This window comes from Schistocerca cancellata, chromosome 12 (genome assembly GCF_023864275.1).
Source record: "Schistocerca cancellata isolate TAMUIC-IGC-003103 chromosome 12, iqSchCanc2.1, whole genome shotgun sequence".
NCBI lineage: Eukaryota > Metazoa > Arthropoda > Insecta > Orthoptera > Acrididae > Schistocerca > Schistocerca cancellata.
The window spans coordinates 169,463,542-169,486,429 of record NC_064637.1 but is presented as its reverse complement, the minus strand read 5'-3'; the positions used below and the strand labels follow the sequence as shown (position 1 = coordinate 169,486,429).

Sequence of the window (22,888 nt, the reverse complement as noted above, 5' to 3'; positions counted from 1 at the left end):
TATATATACTGTATGTGTTCTGGCCGGAGGCAGTTCACTCCGCGCTCTCGTATGAGCAAGTGCTGAATAAACTTTCGTTAAGTGAAGTTAGTGTTCGTTAGGTGCTGGTTACTGGAACTTGTGATAGCGCACATTACCGACGGCACAGTGGCTTCCATCAGGCCACGACAGAGCTGCCGTTTATGCGGTGAGAAACCCGAGTTCGAGCCATATTCAACAGATCGCAATCTACCGGAGACAGAAGAAGAAGAGGATGTTACGACGACGGCAACTGTGTGCCACCACGTGAGACATCCTTCCGAGTTCTCTGGTGATGATGGCCAAGATCCAAACAAGTGGCTGAAAGTATATGAGCATATAGCCAAATTTAACAAATGGGATGACACCATGTGTTTGGCTAATGTGTTTTCCTACTTGGAGAGCACTGCCAAGCAACGGTATGAGAACAACGAGATGTTCACAAGCTGGGAAATATTCCAGGACGAAATGCGCAAGTATTTTGGCGACACACGACAGAAGTGCAAATTTCAAGATCAATTAAAGTGCAGGGCACAGGGTCCAGGAGAAACTACAGCAGCCTACATTCAAGTCGTCTTTGTGCTGTGTGAAACAGTGGTCCCTAGGATGGAGGAGGAAAATAAGGTTGCACATCTCATGAAGGGTGTTGCTGAGGACATGTATCAAGCCCTACTCCTGAAGGAAGTTTTGACAGCAGATGACTTCATAAAATGGTGCCAGTATACCGAGACAAAGCACCAAAAAGGAATCACACTCAAGCAGTTTGAACAGCTTCCAAATGTCGCATCGATGTCTGTGACGCAGGAAGCAACTGATTTCACAAGTGTTCATCAGATAGTGAGAGAGGAAGTTCAGAAGGCACTTGGATTGCACGGTGAGCAAAAAAACAAGACGCTTCAAGAGGTCATAAGTGAGGAAGTGGATCAGACATTGAACCTAATCTCTCGTCCTTCATTTCCCTTTAAAATGGTGAAAAAGTCGAGACCCAGGCGGAGTTACGTTCCTCCAGTGCCGCACGAGGAACCTGTTTGGGCATCAAGGAAGACTGACGTCTGGAGGACCGAGTATGTTTCAACTACAGGCGACCGGGACATGTGGTGTGCTATTGTCGAGAAAGGTGGGGCGGATATTTGATGACGCCCGCGTCAGAAGACAGCAGACTGATCTTAGTCGATGCCAACTCTGGGACGACAAAGATGAACAAGAAGATGTGGGTGCAGGACGACGTAGGTCACCATCGCCACAAGCTAGCTGCTGGAGAGGATGCTCCAACACACCGATCAAGGTCTCCATCACCATTTAGAAGCTCCAACCAATCACGTAGCCACAGCAACCCAGAAAACTAAAGGGTGCGGCCTTCTTCTGAGGTGAGGCCGCCGGAAATGAAAAATCCTCCGCTGTCGATCACCACAAAAATGATAGGAAACTATGTTGATATCCTCACGGATGGCCAACCAGCCCAAGCTCTCGTGGACTCTAGAGCATCATATTCAGTCATTTCGGAGAAGTACCGTCACCAGTTGCAGACCGTATTCATCGACAACAAAATATTTCTGCTGAAGGTGGCTAGTGGGAAATATGTAAAACCTACAGGAAGATGTACTATTCGTGTGGGTATAAGTGGCTATACACAGCCCTCAGAATTCATCATCTTACAAGAGTGTAGTCACGACGTCATTCTCGGATGGGAATTTTTGAAAGCTTCTCGGGCAATTATAGACTGTGGTCGCTCAAAAATTATGCTAGACAAGATGAGATACTGTGTACAGGAAGATGCGCATCCGAGTGCGCAGAGACCGTATGCTGGATGAAGTTATCATTTCTGCAGTCAGTGCTAGAAAGGTAGCTGTCATGTGTCGTGCCATGCATCAAGGCAAGGGTCTTATAGTGGAATGTAAGGAAAGCATACCACTGAAGAATAGCTCGGTCATCCCAGCCTCTGTCGTCTCGTTTAAGAACGGATTCAGTTAATTGTGGATAGTTAACTGTCGCCGAGGAACTGCAGACCCTTCAAAGACGCATGTGCGTAGCAAACTCTGAGCCGTTAACTGAAGAACAGCTGAGCGTCACAGAAACCTCCCGTGCCGAGTCTGTGGGTGAAATTGGCGCTATCACTACGAGACAAGATATTCTAGCTCGACTGTCACCAGATTTCACTAAGGAACAACAGAAGAAGCTACTTGCCATTCCTCAAGAGTTCTCTGAATGCTTCAATCCACAGGCGAAGAGCAAATTAGACAAATCGACGGTGAAACACAGATTAGCACTGCAGACCATCAACCAATAAGCCAGAGAGCATACTGTGTGTCAGCAACATAATGTCAAATAATTCGTGATGATGGTTGGTCGATTGGGGTTGAAGGGACCAAACAGCAAGGTCATCAGTACCTTGTTTCAAGTGTGGTCCATTCAGATAGTTTGACATCTCAGAAAAGTCAGAACGATAAAAGGGAAAAGGCTAAAAAACGTAAAAGTGCAGTCGTGTCGTCAATGGTAAAAACAAAATGAGGTAAGTCAGCAAGAGAGCAACCCCAAGGCTATGCTAGAGACAGGAAATATCCCACCTCTGAAGCAGTAGAGGCAAGACCACCTGTGACGTAAAAGTGTTCTCAACCGCTAGAATGTAGAAGTGCGTATGGGAAAAGGAGACTAAGCAATTCTAAAAAGTGATAAAAACAGAGTAAAAGGGGAAGAAAAGAGGATCTCGGCCAGGGAGGGGAGTCGGGAATCGCCAAACACAGCTTACAGTGGGAGATACCCCAACACTCACCGCCCTGCCGCAACACCAAAGTGAGATTAAAAACCTTAAAACTGAGAATAAAAACCACTTTCCCAGAGGAAACTGAGAACCAGTTCGACTATCCAGGAATCGTCAGCCAACATCAAAGGTAAAGTGCGGGGAAGTCTGTAATTACTACGCAGGGCCAAAAGAAGGGGGCATTCCACCAAAATGTGGGCTACCGACTGGAAGGCTCCACAACCACAAAGTGGGGGTGGCTCATTACGCAAAAGAAAACCATGGGTCAGCCTGGTATGGCCGATGCAGAGATGACACAGTGTGGTCGAGTCCTTTCGGGAGAGGCGAAAGGAAGAATGCCACGGGCCTGATGTCACCTTAATCGCACGAAGCTTACTAGACAGGGAGGTAGCCTCCCAAGAGTTGGCCCATGATTGTGCAAAGTGGGATTTGATGTGAAGCCACAAATCCACTGCAGGAGGGGTTACAGAGAACATGGGGTAAGTGACTGCTTCCCCGGCCAAATGATCAGCAAGCTCATAACCTGGTATACCCACGTGTCCAGGGACCCAAAGAAAGTCAACGGAAAAAGCAGCACGGTGAAGATTAGCGAGATGCTCACGGATGGCCGAGACCGAGGGATGGCGCGAAAAACACCGGTCAATAGCCAGAAGGCCTCTCATTGAGTCCGTACATAACAAAACGCGGTTGTGTTGGGACTGGTTAATAAAGGTAAGGGCCTGGAAAATTGCCATCAATTCCGCAGTAAACACCCCACATGTAGGTGGTAGCAGATCATTTTCCGTGCCAACAGAGGATGTGAAGGCATATCCCACACGATCACCAGATTTAGAGCCATCGGTGTAGAAAACAACAGCATCCCAACACTCCGATAAAAGTCAGCGGAAAAAGGAACGGAACACCATTGGGGGCATGCAATCTTTCGGACCTCGGCAGAGGAGAGCTTCTGTAAAGTTTGGAAGGTAGGAGACGAGGTACTGGCAGAAATAAAGCTGTGAACACAAGGTGTGAGTCGTGCTTGCGTAGTTCATATGGTAGAGCACTTGCGTGCGGAAGGCAAAGGTCCCGAGTTCGAGTCTCGGTCCGGCACACAGTTTTAATGTGTATATACTGTATGTATTCTGGCTGGAGGCAGTTCGCTCTGCGCTCTTGTACGTGCAAGTACTGAACAAACCTTCATTAAGTGAAGTTAGTGTTTGTCGTTCATCTAATTACATCTTCTTCTAGGTGACAATATATACTGCAGAAAATAAAAGCAAAGTGATGTAGGAGGTTATAAAATAAGAAACTCGAAAAGGCAGACACAGGCATAACAACATACAAGTAAAAGATGGGGGTAGAACAATGGAAAGTTCTTCAGAATTATCAAATTTTGTAAGTACATGTAGCACCCACAATAGCTTACGAAGCAAGAAAGACGATGACGATGACGACGACGACGATGATGATGATGATGATGATGATGATGATGATGACGACGATCTGCACAACAGAGCATTACGTTTGCAAGACTGTACAACAAGTAAACAAGAAATTTTCAGGCATAGGTGAAGTTACTGTCTCAGTTCTGAAGGTGTGCACAGATAGCATGCAAGCCACATTAACAACCATCATAAATGAATCTTTCACTTCAGGTATTTTTTCCAGAATATCTAAATATGTACAAAGAGAAAAGTAATGCTGCAAAGAATGAATACTACAGACCAGTTTCACTGCTGTCTTCATTCTCAAAAATAACTGAAAATCATGAAAGAGAGGCTGATAAGTTACATGAGTAAATACATCATTAATGAATGACTGTGTTACAGGCATTTTCTTAGACTTGTCCAAGGTTTTTGACTATTAACTACTACTGACAAGCTAGAAGCACTAGGTATTAGAGGCAATGAATACGAGTGGTTTCAGTCTTGCTCGGAAAACATCCGAACTCCAATTAGAGAAAGCATATGACAGTCTCAAGGATATTTAGAACAGTTGTACATAACAAATTAATGTTGAAATAAAAAAAACTAACAGTACGCTTTTCAGAATAAATAGAGGAAGCAACTCTGTCATTTTAAGCTTAGGTGATAAATCTATAGATTGTATAGCATAGGGATGAAAATAAATTGTCAGCTAATATGGAGTGAAAAACAAAGACAGTGGCAAAAAGACTCATCAGCATGCTACACTCTTACGGCGTTAGCATCAGTTTGTCACAGCCAATGTCTTGTAATGACATACTATGGCTACACACACTCAGTTCTTAGCTATGGGATTTTCTTCTGAAGACTGAAGGCACAAAACATGGACACAGTTTTTAACTAGCAGAAAAGTCCATAAGAATAAGGAGTGGCTGCAGTAGTCCGGTTCATTGCAAAGAGTGATTTTAAAAAATTGGGCATCCTTACTGCACCCAGTGAGTACATATAACAATCTGTGGTGCACATTAGGGAAAATATTAGGGTCACTGCACATCAAAACATGCAATAATTCAAGGATTTGTAACCCTCTATCTCAAATTTTCACAAAACTTTGCACATTTGTTTGTACTTACAACATAGGAACATCTGCAAAATATTTTTGGTCTCAGACTATAAACTTATTTTATATCGAATTTTAACGGTAGTGATATTCTGATAACTAGGCTCTGCAAGAATTTCAGTGCAAAAATAGTATTTATCTACATAAATGCCCATAATTCAAGTGTTTATGAAGCTTTTAACTTGATTTTTTTTTCAGAAGTTAAGTAAGGCATATAGTTAACAAATATCCAGTTACTGAAGCAGTAAAGTTACAAAGAAACTTTTTTAAAAATATTTATATATGTCAATTTTTGATTTCAGAAAAAGTGCAAGGACGTGGAAAAATGCTTATATCTCATTTCTCCAAGCCACTGAGAACCTGATTTTGGTGTTAAATAATCCCTTAGATTGAAAGCTTTCTAATAAAATAAAAATTTTAACATGTCTTCTGCTAATTGACACACACCTGAAATCAAAATACTTTTTGCTGTGACGGGAAAGGATCATTTCAAGTAAGTTCAGCCATTCACTGCCTCAGATGCAACGGTAACAAAGTAGCCTATTTAAGTATAACTCATTCTGGGGAAGCAAGTTAACTTTAAGTGTGAAAATTTATTTCCTTTCATTTGACTAATTAAGTATTTTTTAAAAAATTATTATATATATGATTTATGTGTTCAGCCAACATGAAAACAATGAAATAATTGCTGAAATTCATGGTTGAGAATAAGTGGCATGCAACACTTAGACTATTTGACCTCAGTTACTCTCTGTCTTTCTCCGAGATGGGTCATATCTGTTTGTCGTGGTGCTTGTATAAATTACGTTTTAAGTGAATTAGTGCTCAGTTAATTTCAATGGAAAATGTGATTCATGCAATGTTGGAAAATTACTAAAAACATCATGTCATTTTACAACCTGTACCTTAGTATAAAAACTCTACAAAAATACAAGAGCTGAGTGAAGACCAATGAGATTTGGTATTGCTGTGATTAAATATAAACTTCCCACAAGATCAAGAAAGTCCTATTGTAAGTGGACATCACAGATACTATTACTTAAAAGTTTTCGAAAGTCATCAAAGAACTTCTTGTGATACTTCCAAAAAACACAAACAGTTAAAAAATCTTTGAAGTCAGTTTGTCTCTGACTAAAAAAATTAAATGCTTATAGAATCTATGTAAAACCAGGCCAAAAACTGTACACAATGTGTCATAAGGTTTGTGAACAGAAAACTGACATCAATGATAGAAATGAAAGTGATGCCGCTGACCCAGAGGTGACATTTCATAAATCGGTACTACAGAGTCAAAGTATTGAGGCTGCAAATAGAACTACATGATTTGGGGTGCTCTCCCTTAAAATTCACTCCATTACAAATCACAGCAAGGTTTCATATGGCGAAAAGCAGCTAGAGAATGTGAAGCAAGTTTTGGAAAGAAAAGTGTGCTGGGCATTAGGTTGCAGTATTGAAGATCCTGACTGTAGAGAAGAAAAATTTGCTGATGAAATTGTTAAGAAAGTGAAAGATTTTGATGACATGATATTGTTAATGAGAGAAAAGTGGCCAGTGTAAGAATACCTGAAAAAATTCAAATTTTAACTTCGGCTCCACCCTCTTGGACAAAAGAAAACATTATGTCAGAATACAGTGTTTGTGATTATGTGGTTCGACAGGCTTGGAAACTGAAAACAGAAATAGGTATTTCATCCATTCCTAAACCAAAAAGGGGGAAGTTATTGCTGATGAATTGGTAAAGATTGTCACTGATTTCTATCTAAATGAGGAATATACTCGAATGTTACCAAGAGCAAAATACAAAGTTATCACTCAGAATGATGTGTATATGCAAAAAAGACTCATCCTTTGCAACTTAAGAGAACTGTACTCTTATTTTAAATGGGAGAATCCAAACATTAACATTAGTCTTTCCAAATTTTGGTCGCTAAGACCGAAGTGGTGTATTTTAGCTGGTGCTGTCGGCACTCATTCAGAGTGTGAGTGTGTGTGTGTGTGTGTGTGGGGCGGGGGGGGGGGGGGGGGGGGGGCATGTGCGTGCGTGGGGGGGGAATCCACCAAAATATAAAACTGCTTTTGAATGCGACACACATTGAAGAAACATACAAAGAACTTATAAAATTTCTTGTATGTGACACTGAATACTACAACTACATGGTTAATCACTGTGATAATTGTCCCACTGATGACAAACTATCAGAATTACTAAAACAAAAATTAGCTTACAAAGGTGCTGCTTATGAAATTGAGTTCAGCCAGTGGGTAAACACAGATCATCAGGCAGAAATGGCAAAGCAGTCTGCAACTGTTTGTTGGTAGCCTAACAGAATTACAGGCACTTTAACCACACTCATTTATATCTAAATGTCAGTCAAAATCATTGAAAAAAATTGAAAGAAAATCTAACCCTGGAAAAAGAAATTCTGTTAATGGACTGTGGAAAACTGCAGTTTTGTAATTCAGAATGAAATTCAGACATACCACTGGACAAGAAGTAGCTGTACAATCCATCCCGTGTAAGCTTATGCGGTAAATGAAAAAAGTAAACTGGTAATAGTAAACCATTGCTTTATAAGTGATGATATGGAACATCATGTAGGATTTGTAAATGCTGCCCAGAAAGAAATGGTTAAGTGGCTGGCAGAGCATTGCCCACCAAGTGAAGAGAGTGCATTACTTCACTGATGGATGTGCTGCTCAATATAAGAATAGAAAAAGGTTTAAAAATTTGTGTGAGCACAAAAACGATTTTTCAATTGATGTTGAACAATCCTTTTTTGCTACTAGTCATGGTACATCTGTGTGCGATGGTTTGGGAGGAACTATAAAACTTATATTGAGGAGAGCTAGCCTTCAACTAGCATTTACGATTTCTGCAAAGCTATATCGACAAATGTTTTTCCATTTCTTAGAGAACGTCACTGTGGATTTCCTATGTAAGAACCTCGAGAAGAAATTTTTGACAACCTACACAATACCTAGTACCAGGAATTTTCACAATTACACATCACTTTCTTGTGATTCTTTGGAGATTAGAAGAGTAACTTCTTCTGAAAAGCCTTCCTTGATTTTTTCATTCAATGAAAATGCCCCACATGGACATGCACTTGCCCTCACCAAAATTCTTTTGCAGCAGCTGTATATAATGACAGGTCTTCATCAGATGTGATTAAGGAGGCATTAAACTACATTTTCCTCCACCCACATGGACCAGCAGTGTCATTCTTTTGGCCTGCGAAGGAAGACTCTTGTTTTGTGCCTTTGAAAAACATTTTATGTGCTGTTAGTGTACCTAAATCAACATCATTAGGCAGAATGTATTACTTTAATGAGAACGATATGAAGTTAACAGAGTTTCAGGGATCTTCAATGCTGAACATGTACATTTTAAATTAACACTAGCTTGGCTAGAATAATTGTTGTTTAAAGATTCTAATTTTGACACCCTAAATAAATAATAAGCAATGAAAATGTTTCAAATAAATTTGTAGCTTTTGGCTCTATACTTTCATGAGGCAGCCTTACTACAGGTTGTCAGTCTACATAATCTGATATGAATGACCTTCTGAACAATGATGTGACACACGTTAAATGAACATCCAATACCTATCAAAACTCAGGATGATGATGATCTCTCCCTGCCCCCCCCCCCCTCTCTCTCTCTCTAAACAATGTCAGAGTTTCAATAAAAATAAATCTTGTATCAGCTGTCAGAAAGTGTTTCACATATTTAAAAATAATTTTTTTTGGACAACAGCTTAAGTTGATTTTCTATATTCCCAAGTATTATTATATTATTATTATTATTATTATAACTATTATAATAGTTATTATTTTTGTCTAAAATAATGCAACCCAATACTAACAACACAGTTTCTGTGATGTCATCTGGTCACACAAAACAGGTGTAGGTGAAACCAAGTTAACTGTTGGATATTTTTACCGCCACCCGATTCTTCTGTTGCGCCATTTACGTTTGTGAAATATTTACATTTTTCCCCTCAAACTAGATGAAGTTTGCATTGACTATTGCCGTACAGAAAGTAACAAGTAGAAAATGTTTTGTGAAAATCTGAAGCAGTCTGTGCCAGGTATGCATGATCTTCCTTAGAATTACTTTTTTCATCACAACACAAGGTATTGTGATTTCAGATTTATTTGTGTGTCTACTCATACAAAAACCCATTAATAATTTTATTTTATTACAGTGTGTACTGTCTAGGGAAATATTTAAGTCCAATTATAAGTTCCCACCAGATTGGAAGAATGTGATGTAAGTATTTTTCAATGTGTCTGTATGTTTTCCGGAAATTGGAAAGTGACATATACTAATTTTTTTTGTGCATTGTTCTTTGAAACTTTAATGCTTACATAATTACATCTCTGTTAAGTCTGTACTTCTCTTAACTTATGAAAAATATTCCAAATCAGAAGCTTCATAAACACATAGTTCTGGTCATGTAGGTAGGTAACATTTTGCCTTGACATTCTTGGAGACCCCCGTTATCAGAATATCACTACATTTAAAACCCCATACAAAAAAAATTTTTGTTGGAGAAAAAGATTTTGTGCCAAGTTCTTATAAATATAAGCAAATGTGCAAAGTTTCATGAAAATCTGACATGATGGGTGACATGACCTGCAAGATTTGACGTAGAATGGCCCATTAATAAATATTGCACTAATAGTTCCATACATAATCTTAGAACAAGAGTCAGTTTGGAGTTATATTTATTGCAGTTGGCAAAAATATTGTCTCTATTGAGGTCGAAGTAGACTGTGACAGTGACGTCATCTGGTCGCGTATAAAAGGTGTACGTGAAACAAGTTAATTGTTGGATGTTTTTACCGCCACCCGATTCTGGTGTGACAGTTCTAGTGTCATTCAAAGAAAGTCTATGGTCAATAGTGTGTAAATACCTAGATTATGCAATACTGGTTGGAGGTGACCAACCTGCCAAGTACAGACTGGGGTGTTTACGGATTCAATGTGGGGGATACAGCAGGCAGTCATGAGAAATACTTTTGAACAGGTTTTCTGAAAACTGTGCTGCTCGGCTAGCTTGGCAGCCCACATGCAATGGACATATCTTAGACCTTGCAGATAGAAATAGGCCATAGCGTATCAACAATGTCAGTATAGAAATGGGGATTAGCGTTCATGATGTCATAATAGCAACTACAATTATGGAACTAAATAAATCAGTCACGAATGCTGGGAGAGTGTTTCTACTAGACAGAGCAGATAAGCAGTTATTAACATCTCAGATAGTGAACTGGCATCACTTAGTTTCAGTAAGATGGATGTAGAGGAATTATGGGCAGAGTTTAACCAGACTGTAAATTGTGGCCTGGAGAGTTGTGTGCCTAGTATGCGGATAAAGGGTGGAAAAGATCTAGCACAGTTTAATAATGAAATTCGACAGATGTTGAGAAAGCAGAGGTTGTTGTATTCTTGGTTCAAATGGGAACACACAAATGAAGACAGACGAAAGTTACTGGAGATCCATGCATCTGTAAAATGATCTATGCGTGTAGCATAGAACAACTACCACTGGCACACATTAGCAAAAGAACTGGCAGAGAACAAGAGAAAATTCCGGTCTTACATAAAATCGTTAAACGGGTCTAAGGCTTCCATTCAGTCCCTTGTTGACCAGTCTGGCGTGACAGTTAAAGATAGCAAAATGATAGCTGAAGTTTTAAATTTCATGTTCAACAAATCGTTCACACAGGAGAATCGTAGAAACATTATCGTCATTTGACCGTCGGACAGACTACCGTATGGACGACACGGTAATAAGCATACCTAGTGTAGAGAAGCAACTGATAGATTTGAAAGCAAATAAACCACCAGGTCCTGATGGAATCCCAGTTCAATTTTACAAAGAGTACTCTATGGCATTGGCCCCTTGCCTAGCTCGCATTTATCGCGAATCTCACGCCCAGCACAGAAGTCCCACGCAACTGGAAAAAAGCGCAGGTGACTAGTATATAACAAAGATAAGAGAACGGACCTGAAAAATTACAGACCAATATCTCTAACTTGTTTGCTGCTGAATCCTTGAGAACTAGGGATAAAGGGCAATAGGCAGATTCCATATGTCTAGATTTCCAAGAAAACATTTGACAAGGTGCCCCATTGCAGGCTTTTTAACAAAGGCATGAGAACATGGAATTAATTCACAAATATGCGAGTGGCTCACAGACTTCTCAAATAATGGAACCCAGTATGTTGTCCTCAGTGGCAAGTGTTATCGGCGACACGGATATCGCCAGGAAATGCCTCAGGGAGGTGAGATAGGACCATTGTTGTTCTCTGTATACAGCAATGATTTAACTGACAGGAGGGGCAGCAATCTGAAGTTTTTTTGCTGGTGATGATGCGGTGTACGGTAAGGTGTCTCAGTTGAGTAACTATAGGGAGATACAAGACGAGTTAGACAACATTTCCAGGTGGTGTGATGAGCAGCAGCTGGCCCAAAATGTGGAAGACTGTAAGTTAATGCGGTTGAGTAAGAAGATCAAACATGTCATATTCAGATACAGTATTGCTAGTGTCCTGCTAGACACAGTCAAATCATTTAAATATCCGTGCATAATGCTGCAAAGCAATATGAGGTGGAATGAGAATGTGGTAGGGAAGACTAATGACTTCGGTTTATTGGGAGAATTTTAGGAAAAAAATTGTTCAGCTGTAAAGAAGACCATATATAGGACACTGGTGTGTCCTATTCTTGGTTAATGTTCAAGTGTTTGGGATCCGTACCAGGTCGGAACGAAAGAAGACATCAAAGCAATTCAGAGACGAGCTGCTACATTTGTTACTGGTAGGTTCAAACAACACTTTCAGAGATGATTTGGGAACTCAAAATGGGAATCCCTGGAGGGAAAGTGACATTCTTTTCGAGAAACACTACTGAGAAAATTTAGAGAACCAGCATTTGAAACTGGCTACCGAATGATTCTACTGCTGCCAACATACACTGCGTGTAAGGGCCACAAAGATAAGATACGAGAAATTGGGATTCATATGGAGACATGTGGTCAATCATTTTTCCCTCGCCTTAATCGTGAGTGGAACAGGACATAAAATGACTAGTAGTGACTAGTACAGGGTACCCTCTTCAAGCCCTGTATGGTGGCTTGTGGAGTATCTATAAAGATGTAGATCCGGGAAATACAAATAAAAACTCAAAACACTATTTTGTATCAGCAGATAAAATTGTACAAGACTGCCAACGGAAGTGAGAAAGATTACTAAACTACATTTGTTTAACAAAGACAGCTAAAACTTTCATCACAAGCAATGCATATTACACAATTAAAGGTTACTTAGTGGATGGTAATGATTTCGCTTTCCCAAGGTTCATACGTCAAAATATAATGCAGTAAAATCGGTTTGCTGTTTTTTCAGGTGGACAGTCGAGTGCGGAGTCTGGAACTGATTCAAGGGGCACAGCAGAATTTTCTCCGTCCAAAAGTCATCAGTTGGTGTCTTAGTGGAACTGTTTTCTATTTCAAGTGATCAGAAGCAGTCCAGGAGCCATCAGCAGTTCTCCTGGATCATTAAGGCAAATTTCAGGATACTTCAGTAATCTAGGATATGGCCCAACTCCTGTCAGTTCTGTAAATCTAGGGTTACTACAAGTACAATTAGTGTAACACATGGTGAGGAAATAATAAATTGGGTAGAAACCTCCATATTCATAGGTGTCCACATGCACTGATAAGAATTTGAATTGGAAAGAGCGCATTTTGGAACTCAAAAAACAACTTAGGTCAGCCACATTTGCACTTAGAATGACTGCAAATATTAGAGGGAGACAAATCAGTAAGATGACATATTTTGCACACTTTCATTCAATAATGTCATATGGAATAATATTCCAAACTAACTAATCTTTGACAAAGAAAGTCTTTATTGGGCAAAAACATGCTACAAGAATAGTATGTTATCTCACCCATGATCATCTTTTAGACTCCCATTTAAGGAATTGGGCATTCTGACTACTGCTTTACAGTATATTTATTACATCATAAAGTTTGTTATAAATAATCCCCTACAGCTCAAAAGGTACAATGATGTACATAATTACAGCACCATTAGAAAAAATGACACTCATTACTTCACATTGAGGTTGCCTTTAGCACAAAAAGGGCTGCCACAATTCTGCAATATATATTTTTGATCACTTACCAGTGATATAAAATGTCTGACAGGCATCAAAGTGTAAATCTAAGGCAAAGTGAGAAATTTTCTCCTTAACGACTTCTCCAATTTCCCAGAATTTCTATTACTGTATTGTGTAAAAGATTGTGGGTAGGAATTACTAACTCAACATCTATGTATATTTTTGTAGAAAAAAAAAAAGAAACCCTTACACATGTTCAGAATGTGAAGGTAAAATGACTCGTTCCACATCTTTACGCCTGATCGTGCAAAATAATTCACGGAACATACAACTACCTATCCCCTTAAAGCAAGTTTGTATGCTGCATTATCTGTTAGGCTTAATGATTATCACTGTGTTACTTTCTGAAATCCTAAATCGTTTTAGGTTGATCCTTGGATGAATAAAAGTAAATAAATAAATGAAAAGTACCATAACAAACAGCATTAATCTAGGTAGCACCCATCCACACAAATATCAACAGACACCAAAGTTATGCAAAACTGACAATGTGTGTTTCTAATCACGCATTTAGAACCAGATACGTCCACATATGCCTACACTAACCACCTTTGTTCAATTGTTTAACATCATCCTCGAGGCTTTCCATCTCCTTCGCCTATTTATCTTCTATTGGACAACCAACCAATTTCTCATCTAATTACCGGTACAACTTACACTTCCCGCGGACATGTAATCTAGTCAAAGATCTTAAAGTGAACCACAAAGAGATGCTAGTTTGTTTAAAACTGACATGGTGAGACCGTGGCTTTGTACAATTAATGTAGGTTAATTCTTACAAAGAAGAAAACAGCAACCAGCCACGATTAATTCTGCGATTTATTTAGATAAATAGCGCCGTTACCGATTTCAAACTGGCAAGTTCATCATCAGACGGCTGTTCACATGATTTTCAAGATACACTTTACATTATCGTCCGTTTTCGATTTTTATTATTCGACTGTAGCGAAGTATTTTTGGTGTGTTGTTGCCCTATGGTAGAAAAACAGTCTTAGAAGCGCCCTGTGTTAAATAACTAGTCTCCAAACGATGAAATACAGCGTAAATAAATATGTGAGGTTAAGTAAGTAAGATGTAAGTACCATAACCACTTAACCTTACATATTTTAATATTTATTTACGCTGTATTTCATCGTTTGGAGGTTAGTTATTTTCACATAGGGCGCTTCTAACACTGTTTTTCTACCGTAGGGCAACAACACACCAAAAATACTTCGCCACAGTCGAATAATAAAAATCGAAAACGGACGATAATGTAAAGTGTATCTTGAAAATCATGTGAACAGCCGTCTGATGACGAACTTACCAGTTCGAAACCGGTAACGGCGCTATTTACTTAAATAAATAGCAGTATTGATAGTGGCTGGTTGCTGTTTTCTTCTAAGAATTAACCTACACAAAGAGTTGTCTGTACGGCCGTGTTTCCATACGCGCGAATTATTTCCACATGCATTATGCCATCACCATTCGCGTTAAGATTTGATAAGAATAGATTAAATGTACTTTTCGCTTCAACCGGCGCATGGTGAGGAGATCCTCCAGAATGTAGAAATTTAAGACAAACAAGAATACACAATAAACATTTAGAATGAAAAACAAATATGCTAACGTTCCACGCCTACAACGTAGGAGAAATTATCGTCATGGATATGGAATGAGTCGAAAAATTTCTAACATATGGCTGAAATATGCTGAAGTTAAGCCACTGTTTAAGAAGGGAGATAAAGAAATAGCATCAAATTTCCGTCCAATTTCACTGTTGCTAGCATTCTCAAAAATTTTCGAAAAAGTAATGTACAGTCGTCTTTATAACCATCTTATCTCAAATAACATACTGTCAAAGTCACAGTTTGGATTTCTAAAAGGTTCTGATATTGAGAAGGCTATCTACACTTACAGTGAAAATGTACTTAATTCATTAGACAAAAAATTGCAGGCAACTGGTATATTTTGTGATCTGCCAAAGGCATTTGACTGTGTAAATCACAATATCCTTTTAAGTAAACTAGAATATTATAGTGTAACAGGAAATGCTGCAAAATGGTTCAAATCTTATATCTCTGGCAGGAAACAAAGGGTGTTATTAGGAAAGAGACATGTATCAAGCTATCAGGCATCATCCAACTGGGAACTAATTACATGTGGGGTCCCACAAGGTTCCATTTTGGGGCCCTTACTTTTTCTTGTGTATATCAATGACCTTTCATCAGTAACATTACCAGATGCCAAGTTTGTTTTGTTTGCTGATGATACAAACATTGCAATAAATAGCAAATCAAGTGTAGTCTTAGAAAGATCAGCCAATAAAATATTTGTGGACATTAATCACTGGTTCCTAGCCAATTCTTTGTCACTAAACTTTGAAAAAACACACTACATGCAGTTCAGAACTTGTAAGGGGTGTCCCAAGAGTATATGTCTAACATATGACGACAAGAAGATAGAAGAAGTGGACAGTGTTAAATTTTTGGGATTACAGCTTGATAATAAATTCAACTGGGAGGAGCACACCACAGAACTGCTGAAGCGTCTTAACAAATCTCTGTTTGCAATGCGAATTTTGTCAGACATAGGGGAAATAAAAATGAAAAAACTGGCATACTATGCTTACTTTCATTCCATAATGTCATATGGGATTATTTTCTGGGGTAATTCATCAAGCCAAGCTAAAGTTTGCCGGGCACAAAAACGTGCAGTAAGAATTATATGTGGTGTGAACTCAAGAACATCCTGCAGAAGCCTGTTTAGGGAACTAGGGATACTAACTACAGCTTCCCAATATATTTATTCCTTAATGAAATTTGTCATTAAAAATATATCACTTTTTCAAACCAACAGCTCAATTCATGGAATCAATACTAGAAATAAGAATAATCTTCACAAGGATTTAAAGTCACTTAGTCTTGTACAAAAAGGTGTGCATTATTCAGGAACACACATTTTCAATAACTTGCCAGCAGCCATAAAAAGCTTAACAACCAATGAAATTCAGTTTAAGAGAAGCCTAAAGGATTTATTGGTGGCCAACTCCTTCTACTCCATTGATGAATTTCTTAGTAAAACCAACTGATTTGTATATAAGTACAACATAACTTCTGCACAATTTCAGTGCAGTAATGTGTTCACTGAAAATTTGTGTGTTTGTGTGTGTGCTTGTGTGTGTGTAAGTATAATCAAACTTCTGCACCATTTCAGTGCAGTAATGTGTTCATTGTAAATAAGTATTACAGCAGTTGTATTACATGTTTCTTACCTTATAAATAAATAAAAAACTTTTTTATTTTAAATTCAGTGCAATAGTATTTGTAAAATGACTCTTAGTGTTCATTAAAAAATGACGATCATTCCACTTGGGACCTGTGGAATGGTACATTAGCTTATTTGTTTTAGTTGTAAATATTTGTCATGTATTGTTGTTTTTCTGACATGTTCCACATCCTGGAGGACCTCCTCACTACGGATCAATTGGAATGAAAGTAAATCTAATCTAATCTAATCTAATTCAAAAGGTGATAAATGCTAAGATCATTTTACAACAATTGTTTACAAAGTTCACGTTACTGCATTGAATTTGTGCACAAGTCAGATTGTACCAAAACTCACGTTATTTAATATTATTACTAATTCATACACATCAGTTGATTCTACTAAGAAATTCGACACTGGACTAGAAAGAGTTGGCCACCAATGAAATGTCAAGGCTCCTCTTAAAATGAACTGTATTGGTAGTTACGCATTATACCGCTACTGGCAAGTTACTAAAAATATGTGGTCCTGAATAAGGGACACCTTTTTGGATCAAAGTAAGTGAGTTTAAATCTTTATTTCTAATACTGATACCATGAATTGAGCTGTTGGTTTCGAAAACACATGTTTATTTTAATGGGGAATTTTACAACGCGCCCATATGGATGGACATCATAAATAATGTAAAATATTAAATACATCACAGTGATGAACATTTCGTCTGACTCCTCATTATTATTTTTAGTACACGTTACAATAAAAGTTTGATAAACGCTGTTTATGTGAGAATAATTGTGAAAGAATTTTAGTTATCAATGCAAAGAATAATCAGTGTGTCGTAATGTCTGTGAATAGTACATTGAGTAATAAACTCTGAGGTCTTCTTCCTTTAATTTGAATAAGATCGAACATTAAGGTACTTTGACTCTGGGTGTAGCTGAAAGCAGGCGCTCGTTACTTAAGCTGTTGTATACAGGTCTGTGTTGTGAGAAATAGGAATAATATATGCATTAAACATTACTTTTGTTGTTATTAATGTAATAATGATACCGTCCATGTTAAATATTTAAGCATTTGGATTTTACTTAAGTTTGGAACTTCTAGAAATATCATCGCTGACGTGCAACAATATCTCGACATTACGCGGCAGGTTCAAATTTGTGTAAATAGTGAGGTCCACGTTAAGTACGTTATATATTGTGAGTATAAGCGCATTAATGACTGAGAGTAACATAATTAATTTAAAGTCAGTTTTTAGTGTCTTAATATTCTAGCAATAGGCTGTGGTCTGTGCCTCCGTAACGTTAAAAATATTTTAATTAAGAATTTTATTTATTTACCTTACTCGAGATTCTAAAGCATTAAAAATAAGATTGCAAAAAAAAAAATATATATATATAAATTCAGAGATTATGATCTTAAGTAACAGAAGGCATAATTAATTTCTCCCCTTTTAACTGCAACTTATACGTTACTCTCTAACGTGTTTGCATATATGTCACATACAAATATTTATTTTAAAAAGTGGAAAGAGATAACTATGTAACAGAAGAGGGACACTATAACTGTCACCCAATAATACAGGGAAAATACATAAGACATAAATAGTAATTTGTACTTATGTATGTATTACACGTACTAATTATGACGCATTTTCTCTTGTATGGAATCTATGAAATGTGTCGAGAAAAAGGAAATTTATCTATGAAGAGAACGAAAATATAATACAAATAACATTTAGAAGAATTTAACGGAATTCTTGGAAAGTAAAAATAACAAAAGTATCGAAAGTGATATATATAAAAGGTAAGGGCATGCCCACTTCTTTTCACGCGTGCATTTGTAAGTGATGACTTGTGGTGCGTAATAAACTTTCACGGTATTTTTCATTAGAATCCACACTAACAACTTATAGATATATTAAATATGTGAAAGCAAGGCCTTTAACTGTCTTGTGTAGCCAAGCAAGCTGGAATATTTTTGCTGAAATTCTCAGTTAAATTAATTTTTCATTCCACCTCGCGCATAGTGACTGTGTAACTACTCGTGTGATTATAATTTTTGTGCAAGAGTATGTTGAGAAATATTTGAAACATACGAATGGTTCTGCCAGAGATTGTCACAAGCCTCAAAATCATGTTTTTTCAGGAGACCTTTCCCAATGTTTGATGAAATCCATACATCAAGACATGAGCATTTAATCTTAAATATTTATGCGAAGTATGGATTGCGTTGTTATCTAATAAATATTCGGTCTAAGTTAATATATTTAATGACATGTAACTATTTTGAGACATTATTTTATATTATGGTCATAATGTGTGGGTCAAATAAAAAATGCATTTGGAAAATTAAAATTTATGTTGTATTGCACTTTTAACAGGAATTTTACATAAATATTTTACTTGTCTTTTAGAAAATGGTAGCTTTAGAGTTTATTTCTAAATCACTTTTTCATTCCAAGTCTTCAACACTTGACCAATCATGTTGCTTGCATCAAGGGACTAGAAATAATGTTGGGATGTAGTTAAAAAGTGATTTTATATCTTTATTTTTCTTGATCTTAAATTTTGTACTGTGTTCTCATGGAAGATTCAATAGACTTAAAGCAACCTTTCGACCTTGCACCTAATAGTCACTTCTTTTTGTCAGTGTCATCATAATTGCAGATGACTTTTATTAAGACTAGATTCTGGCCCTCGAATTTGAAACTGACTGTTTGTGAAACGGAGACACCAGAATTCCTTACATGCACTTCTGGCATTCCACGTCCTTGAAGTCCTCCTTCTACGTGTTTATGTTGTTTATGTTTGGTTGATGATTCAGCAATAAAATTAGCCTAGTTATCAGGGTCATAAATATTCCTACCGTGCATCTCTATTCGACCAAAATCTGTCACATGATAGCCTTGTGTGTCCTACTTGGGAAACCAATGTGTAATGGTTTTGAAACTTTCACATTCTACAAGGGATCTCTCAAATGCCACTATAGTCCATTTCTTATTAATCAGATTGTGCAGTTGTCACTAATAATGTGTTTCCGAGATGATGAATTACCAACTTCCAAACATTTCATCTGCCAGAAAGTTTCATTTCAAAAGGAGATTTCAACCTCATCAGTCCCTTGCATGGCTTGATTTTTACTCCAAAGAAACATATAACCAACGGCAGTACGGCAGTCATGGATCCCGAAGATGTAGGTCCGGATCTTCCTACAGTAGAAAGTGGCTTCTATCGGTAGTTTAGGGGTAGGTAAGTCTGCTACAGGTTGATGGCAATAATATGAACGTTTCTGTCTTTCTTTACCAGTTCACTGAGTTATGTTTTGTTGCCTCAATTCTGCTTTTTTGTGGTAGGCATCTCTATTTACCTTAATTTTCTTGATTTATTCTTCAGAAGCAAACATGGATTTTACATAATGTAACTGTTTTGCAAAGAAATCACACTTATGACAGGTCTCTGACCTTGGTAATTTAAAGCCAATATTGAATTCAGTGTCCAACTTTGTGTTGGGTCTGTTGGTCAATTTTTGGAATATCTGTGCTGGGAGCAGCGTAACAGCTAACGCCGAGTATGAATCGGCAAGAAATTTACGAAATGATAGGTAACTGATACTTGCTGTACTGGAATTAAAGCATGAGTTCTTGTTGTAACTAAATTGGTGCCATGAACAGTCTTCATCACAGCGTAAGAGAAAGTTCCAACAATATTTTCGTGCAAACTTGGTGCTTAACCTAAAACCAATTGAGATAGTAGATGTTAAAAAAAAATTAGCTTATGCTGTCAGACTCTATCAACCACTTATTTGCATAAAGTGTCTGCTTTCATATACTATTACTTTTTAAACAAACTGTTATGCACATAGTTACAGTTTTAATACGTTCATATACAGGGTGATTCACCAAGATATTCAAATATTTAGGCCTAAATATGTTATTCTACAAGTAAAACTAAAGAAAATAGTTCATATAAACAAATGTTTAGTTACAGAGTTACAGATAATAAAAGATTTTGCCTGAAATTTAGTAACTTCGCTAATATTAAGCCACCACAGAACTGTATGAGGTTTAAGTAAAGCAAGATTTCCATGTATTTTGTTGTTATTGGTCTGGTGAATCTAATAAAACATGTCCCAGATGCGTATCTGCAGTAGTTTCCCAGAACATTCAGAGAAGCAAAGAAGCAATTTCGTAAAATTTTTAGTTTATCAATTAGCCTACTTGGCCCAAATTTTTTTTTTTAATTCAAGCCAATTGCAGAAGTTGTAGAGAATTTAACTTTGGGAAAATGATGGCAATAATGTTAACTGAAACTGTATGAATGTGTCAGATAATCTGCTTCTATTAACACCATACCACATGGAAGCTCAGTGTTAAGGAAGTTGTCCAGTGTATGTAAAATTTCATACTAAATGTTCAAATATGTCTCCAGAGTTCAATTCATTTAGCTGCAAGTGTATGAATGGACTTTGTTGCTCATTTCAGTTTCACAGGATTGTTCTTAATTACGTCCATTCTATTCATAGTGTGAGCAAGTAATGCCTCATGTTTATTGGCTTTGTCTTCACAAACTGTGTCTTTCATCCATCCCCATACACAAAAATCCATTGGTGTTAAATAGGGCGATCTGGATGGCCACAGACATGTAGCACTGCGGCCAATCCAGTTCTGGGGTAAATGTTCATTTAAATGTATAGTTACAGAAATGTGAAGGTGCGCCGTCATGTTGAAAATACATTTTAAATCGCATAGCAAGGGGAGCATCTTCGAGCAAGTGGGGCATTCCCTCTTCTTGAAGGAATTGGAAGTACGTCTCGCCAGTTAGACGTCCTGAGTAAATGAATGGTTCGATAAAATGTTTGTTGATTATACCACACCACACATTTATGCTAAACTGCAGCTGGAATTTGTGTTGCACTGTTGCATGTCGGTTTTCTTCAAACTGTATGTGCTTGTTATGTAAATTGTTTATACCATCTTGAATAAACTGTGCCTTATCAGTAAATAAAATTTATTTGTGTAAGTGCTGATTAGTATTTAACCAGTTGCACAATTCCAAGTGGAGGGCAGGATCTCCTGGAAGTAAATGACGCACTTTTTGTTTATGGTAATGATACATATTATTCTACTTCAGTGTATGCCATACCTTAGATTGTGAAATGGCTAATGGTTGAGAGATGCATCCTGTACTGGTACCGAGGCTATGTTGAACAGCATCCATAATATCATCATCATCTTGATGTATTGAGTGTTTGTACTGATTATGAATGCTAGGTAGAGAACCTGTCTTCAGTAACATTCGAAATACTCCACTAATGGTTCGTGCATTCAGAATCCTCAGAGTTAGATAATGTAAGCGACATTCATTAACTGCAGCTGTAGCATTATCATCACATTTGCCATAAATAAACAGCATATTGGCATATTCCTGTCAGCAATTTCAAAGGCATCCCTATTTCGTAAATAATCTACAAACTACAACAGTTACTATGTGGTTTCACTTAAATACACTGCTATGTTCTTCCACTGAACAATGCAGAAAACTAACTCATTTCAAAGTGAGAAAATGGCTGAAACAACTCACTAGCAGTTGCCAACAATGATATAAATGCTTCTACATTCTTAATGGAAAGTAATCAAATTCACTTGTATAATAATCTTGGCTTCTCTGGATGTTCTGGAAAATACTGCAGAACACATCTGGGGCATGTATTATTATATTCACCAGATCAATAACAACAAAATAAATGGAAATCGTGCTTTACTTTGACCTCATGCAGTTTTGTGATCGCTTCATATTAGCGAAGTTGCTAAATTTCAGGCAAAGTCTTTTATTGGATGCAACTCCGTGATTAAACATTTGTGGGCCTATGTTGATATGAACTCTTTTCTTTGCTTGTAGAATAAAATATTAAAATACAGGGTGATTCAAAAAGAATACCACAACTTTAGGAATTTAAAACTCTGCAACGACAAAAGGCAGAGCTAAGCACTATCTGTCGGCGAATTAAGGGAGCTATAAAGTTTCATTTAGTTGTACATTTGTTCACTTGAGGCGCTGTTGACTAGGCGTCAGCGTCAGTTGATGCTAAGATGGCGACCGCTCAACAGAAACCTTTTTGTGTTATTGAGTACGGCAGGCATTTCGAA

At 37.6% G+C, this 22,888-nt stretch overlaps 1 protein-coding gene across 8 annotated transcripts in view; it reads right to left on the bottom strand.

The window, feature by feature from the left end:
- Positions 1–14,199, bottom strand: part of LOC126109846 (uncharacterized) — a 70,959-nt gene extending 56,760 nt beyond the window's left edge. For 2 of the 8 annotated variants that reach the window (XM_049914911.1, XM_049914906.1), the window contains exon 1: positions 14,044–14,198. In XM_049914911.1, coding sequence (XP_049770868.1) covers positions 14,044–14,083 — 40 coding nt within the window. In that variant the 5' untranslated portion in view covers positions 14,084–14,198. Of the gene's footprint in view, positions 1–13,684; positions 14,009–14,040 lie in introns of those variants that run through there. The other 6 variants (XM_049914910.1, XM_049914913.1, XM_049914905.1 and 3 more) reach the window with 6 other exon arrangements.
- Between the last annotated feature and the right edge of the window lie 8,689 nt (positions 14,200–22,888).